The sequence below is a fragment of the Tupaia chinensis genome, unplaced genomic scaffold (genome assembly GCF_000334495.1).
Source record: "Tupaia chinensis unplaced genomic scaffold, TupChi_1.0 Scaffold000212_1, whole genome shotgun sequence".
NCBI lineage: Eukaryota > Metazoa > Chordata > Mammalia > Scandentia > Tupaiidae > Tupaia > Tupaia belangeri.
In genome coordinates, this window is record NW_006159687.1 from 3339846 (window position 1) to 3345172 (window position 5327).

The 5327-nt window shown below is 48.2% G+C and overlaps 1 protein-coding gene across 4 annotated transcripts in view; it reads right to left on the reverse strand.

The window, feature by feature from the left end:
• MCF2L2 (MCF.2 cell line derived transforming sequence-like 2) overlaps positions 1–5327 on the reverse strand; it is a 155803-nt gene that overhangs the window by 140067 nt on the left and 10409 nt on the right. For 3 of the 4 annotated variants that reach the window (XM_014587431.2, XM_014587430.2, XM_014587428.2), the window contains exons 1-2: positions 2474–2629; positions 2192–2369 (exon numbers count right to left, since the gene is read on the reverse strand). In XM_014587431.2, coding sequence (XP_014442917.1) covers positions 2192–2369; positions 2474–2482 — 187 coding nt within the window. In that variant the 5' untranslated portion in view covers positions 2483–2629. Of the gene's footprint in view, positions 1–2191; positions 2370–2473; positions 2630–5327 lie in introns of those variants that run through there. The other variant, XM_014587426.2, reaches the window with a different exon arrangement.

Genomic DNA, 5327 nt, shown 5'->3' on the forward strand with positions numbered 1-5327 from the left:
AAAAAAAAAAAAGTATTATTAGAGATAAAGAGGGAAGGAGAGACATTTAATTACAAAGAGGAGGTAAGTACTTCAAACAGAGCTTTACAAAAAATGATGGAACAGACAACATGGGCCTCCTATCCAAGAGTTTCCATCCCAGGAAGCTCAAATTTTTTGTTTTGTTTTAATTTCACTACAGTGCATGTGCACTCACTGGAAAGAGACAGAGATAGAGAGATAAAGTGAGAAATAATGCAATTATCTCAATATATGAACCAAAAAGAACATCTAAAAAATTCAACAATAATTTAAGATAAAACTTAAAAACTGGAAATAGAAGGGAACTTCTTCAGTCTCATAAAAAGCACTGGTGAAGGGACCAGCAGTTAGCGTAATGGCTATATCACTGGACTCCCATGTAATTGACTGCAGTTCGAGTCCTGGACCCGGTGACTTAAAACTCACGTCAGGCGTGTGCATGTGCGTGCCCAAGATCCCGAGAGGAGAATGGAGGAGAAGGGATTGCGGCGTGGCCATCCCCCCGGAGGGTAATTTCTCGCCTTCTATCTCTCTGTGTCTCTCTGTCTGTCTGTCGAGTGCACGTGCCCTATAGCAAAAACCTCTCACAAAAAAAAAAAAAAGCTCTGGTGAAAAGCTTACAGCTAACATCGTACTTAAAGATGAAATAGTAACTCTGCTAAAGTTGAGTAAAAAGCCATGCACGTCTGCTCTTGCCACTTCTGCTCAATGCTGTACTGGATGGAGGTACCAGTCATAAGACGAGGGAGAAAAGCAAAGCTTGAGGAGGAGAAGGGAAACTGCTCCTATTCACAGATAACATGACTACATTTCTACGTAGAAATAGAGTCTTATTATTAGTTACATATGGTAAGTTCTATTTACTACAGGGTTACAAAAATAAACATGAAATGCCTAAGACTTTAACACTCAAAACTACTACATTGTTGAAAAAAATTAAAGTGACCTAAATAAATGGAAAATTATAACATATTCGTGAGTTGGAAGACTCAATATATCAACAGCTCTTCCCAAATTAATCTATATATTCTGCGCAATCCCAGTCATTATCACAGCAGAATTTGAAAGGTGATTCAAAACTTGCGTAGAAATGGGGCCAGCCCGTGGCATGATGGTTAAGGGCACTGGACTCCCCTATGGCCAACCACAGTTCAAGTCCCGGACCTGATGGCTTGCTTTCTCTCTCTCTCACCCTTTCTCTCTCTGGTCAAATTAAGTACTGGATGGAGGTACCAGTCATAAGACGAGGGAGAAAAGCAAAGCTTGAGGAGGAGAAGGGAAACTGCTCCTATTCACAGATAACATGACTACATTTCTACGTAGAAATAGAGTCTTATTATTAGTTACATATGGTAAGTTCTATTTACTACAGGGTTACAAAAATAAACATGAAATGCCTAAGACTTTAACACTCAAAACTACTACATTGTTGAAAAAAATTAAAGTGACCTAAATAAATGGAAAATTATAACATATTCGTGAGTTGGAAGACTCAATATATCAACAGCTCTTCCCAAATTAATCTATATATTCTGCGCAATCCCAGTCATTATCACAGCAGAATTTGAAAGGTGATTCAAAACTTGCGTAGAAATGGGGCCAGCCCGTGGCATGATGGTTAAGGGCACTGGACTCCCCTATGGCCAACCACAGTTCAAGTCCCGGACCTGATGGCTTGCTTTCTCTCTCTCTCACCCTTTCTCTCTCTGGTCAAATTAAAATAAATAGATAAAGCTAAATAAAATAATTAAAAAGAAACTTGTAGAGAAAAATGAAAAGGATCAAAATAGCCACAATGACCTTGAAAAAGAACAGGGGCGGAACACCTGTCTTATCTGATTTTAAGGCTTACTAATAGCTGTAGTAACCAGGACCTTGGGTAAGGTCTTTCTGATGGTGTCTTTTCCAGGAGCCAGTTCTACCACTCCATCGTCAGCGAGTGCTAAGCCTCCTACAGGCCTCTGTGTGACGCCAGTGCCGTCTGTCCACCTGTACCACCCACCCTCACGAGGGCGCACCCAGGCACTCCGTGACCCCCTGCATCTGCGCCACGCCACGTCCATACTTTCTTGTAAATGACATGTCAAAACCATGAGCACTGCTTGTTCTAGGTGACCGGACGCTGACGAGACATGGAAAGCACCCGGCTCCCTTCTCCCAAATAACCTACCCAAGGCAGAGCGCTGGCTGGCTTTCGGTGACACCCACTTTGGGGAGGACTCAGGATGGGGGGCCACCGGCTGCACTGGGCGAGTCTGTTTGGCTGCCAGTTTCAGGAGACTCACTTGCCTCTTGTGAAATATTTCCTGCACATCACCCAGCTTCTGCCAGACTCTCTGGGCTTCGGCCTGTGGGAACAAGCAAAGCGCGGTGAGGAGGCTGGCCAGTCTGAGCCCGTGTCCCTCTCCTCTCCTGCCCGCCCTGCCCGGTGACCTCCCCTGTGCATGCGTACACAAATCATTGCACATCTTGTCCTGCTCCAGAACCGGGCTTCTCAAGTCCGCGTCTCCCTCCGAGACCGCCGAGGACAGCGGCCACATTCTTTTCTCCACAGTATCTCCAGCGTCTGGGACCCGGGCTGGCACAGCGTGGTGCTTGGGAAATGTCTGTCAAGTGGATAAATGCTCACTACGCCGTGCCCAGTGGTGGTAGGAAAGGTCAGAGCCCACAGGAAAGGGCATTAGGCCATTACAAAACAGGAGGGCTTCAAAATAAGGAAGTTACCCAAAAAGGGCCCCCCAGAGAAGAGAATTTAAGTGTCCTAGGGGAAGAGTTGGCTACATTCTGAGGCAACATAAGGAAACCACAAAGCAACTGTTATAAATAGGATACACAGGGGCCAGCAGGTGGCATAGTGGTTAAGGCGCTGGACTCTCACATGGTTGACTGCAGTTCAAGTCCTGGACCCAGTGGCTTGAAACTTACAATAGATACACGTGCATGCATGCCCAAAATCCCAAGAGGAGAATGGAGGAGAATGGAGGAGAAGGGACTGTGGTGTGGCCATCCCCCTTGGGGAGTGATGTCTTGCTTTCTGTTTCTCTGTCTCGTCTTGCTCTGTCTCTCTGGCAAAGTGCATGCACCCTACAGGAAAAATCTCTCTAAAAAAAGGCTACACATATAAACTGCCCTCTGCATGACCCCTTCTCTCTAGACAAGTAGGAAATGAAGAAATGGAAGAGATGCCAGGGGAAGGTGGAACTCCCTAGTTCCCCTAACTGGTACACGCTCCATGACAGGCTCGGAGCTAGGGAAAGCTGAAGTGGTGAGTCACCAAGGCCTGCCCCTGGCTGTGCACACTCCCTGCAGGGCTCCCCAGCTCTGGCGTGTCAGGGAAAGTGAGTGGCCTCTCTTTTCACACTCCCTTTGACACCAGTCTCCCGGACGATTGTAAACTCCGTGCCAGGGACCCAGACTCAGAAGAGCTGGATAAGCCAGAGCCTGGCGGGTGCTCTGAGGATGACTAACTCCAGTGGGCAAGCTCAGCCACAGTTTGCAGCCGGAAAAGTAAATTTATCTTTTTTTTCTTTTAATGCTAGCCACCTTGGGAGGGAAAGAATAAAGAGGGCTGAGGCCAGCTTTGAACTGAGGGCCGACTAGGGCTGCCGTCGAGACCAAGATCGGGGCCGGGCTCACTCTCCAGAGGGCCTCAGTGTCCAGACCTACCCTGCCTAACACAGTGACCACGGCCATGCCTGGCTACCGAGCACCTGGAATGTGCTGTCTGAGTGGAGGTGAGCGCAAGTGGAGAACGCACACCAGCCCCGAGAGACGGTGTGCAAAACAAACTATGATGTTAGTCATTTTTATACTGAGTGTATTTTTAAATTGCTAGAACATGTGTGCACTCACCAGAGACAGACGGGGAGGGAGGGCGGGAGGCAGAAAGGGAGGAGAAAGGTAGAGAACATCCCCAACAGGGCTTGGCCATGCTGCAGTCCCTCCGCCTCCCTGTCCTCCTCCTCTCGGGCTCTTGGGCATGAACAAGCGCCTGGTATGTTTTTCAAGCCATTTAGGGCCAGGGTTCGAACCGTGGTCAGCTCTGTAGGATCCAGCCCCCTTAACCATTAGGCTACAGGGCTGGGCCATATATTGTTTTTTGAAATAATGTTTTAGACATAGATCAAATAAAAAGTTGCTAAAATTTATTTCCCTGTTTCTTTTTTCCTTCAGGCTTTTGCCAGAGAGTATTGTGTGCTCTCCAGGAAAAGACAGTGAAAGGACAAGTGAAAAATCACCCCCAGGGGAACGGCCAAGCCACAGTCTCTTCTCCTCTTAGGACTCGCATGCACACACATGCGTCTGGTGTGATTTTCAAGCCCCCAGGTCCAGGATGTGAACTGCAGTCAGCCATGTGGAAGTCCAGTACCTTAATCACACCACCTGCTGGCCTCTTTTCACTTTAAAATGTTTATTATTTATTTCTTCCAAGAGGCAGAGAGAGAGAGAGACAGAGACAGAGACAGAGACAGAGAAAACCCCTAGTGGATCCTGATGTTCAGGTCTATCCCAGCCCTCAGCCAGCACGGATCATGGGCATGTGTAGGGAGGTCTCTATACTCGAACCAGGAACCCAGACGTTGTCGGCAGAGCACTGCGTTCCACCGAGGCAGGAGAAAGCTAGGGAGGGGGAGCAGGTCATGGGGCTGGAGCATCCGCCCATGTGGCTGGACTGAGAACTGATCGGGGCAGAAAGTGCCCCACCCAAGGTAGCGAGGCAATGATTAAGCCACATCTGATAGAGCCAATGAGGTGACGCAGTGGGCCCAGCCAATGACCAACTCACACTAACCAGATTAGAAAGTCATAAACAGGACAGGATGGAACTGCCAGGGCCTTCTGGCACTCCAAAGGCTGGCGCCTACTCTCAGGGGCGCGCTTCCGCTTTCACGGAATAAACTACCCTGTCCTTTCGCTATTGGCATGTTTTATTCAATTCTTTGTCCCCAACTCCAAGAACATGGAAGTCATCCCAGAAGCCACTCCACTACTCAGCTGTGTCACATCTTGCCCTGTCTTCACTTCTTACGGCGTGGCTACTAGCGGCCTAGGCACTGATCCTGGTGGTTGCAGCCAGTAAGGAGGGACAGACTTGTAACACGGCACGACCCTGTCCCGGGTCCGTCTGTCTGTCTGTATCAGGAAATAAACTACCTTTTAAATGCAGTTGTTAGAAAATCTTAAAGGGACCAGCAGGTAGCGTAATGGCTATGTCGCTGGACTCCCACGTAGTCGACTGTGGTTTGAGTCCTGGACCCGGTGGCTTAAATCATACCGTGCATGTGTGCGTGCCCAAGATCCCAAGA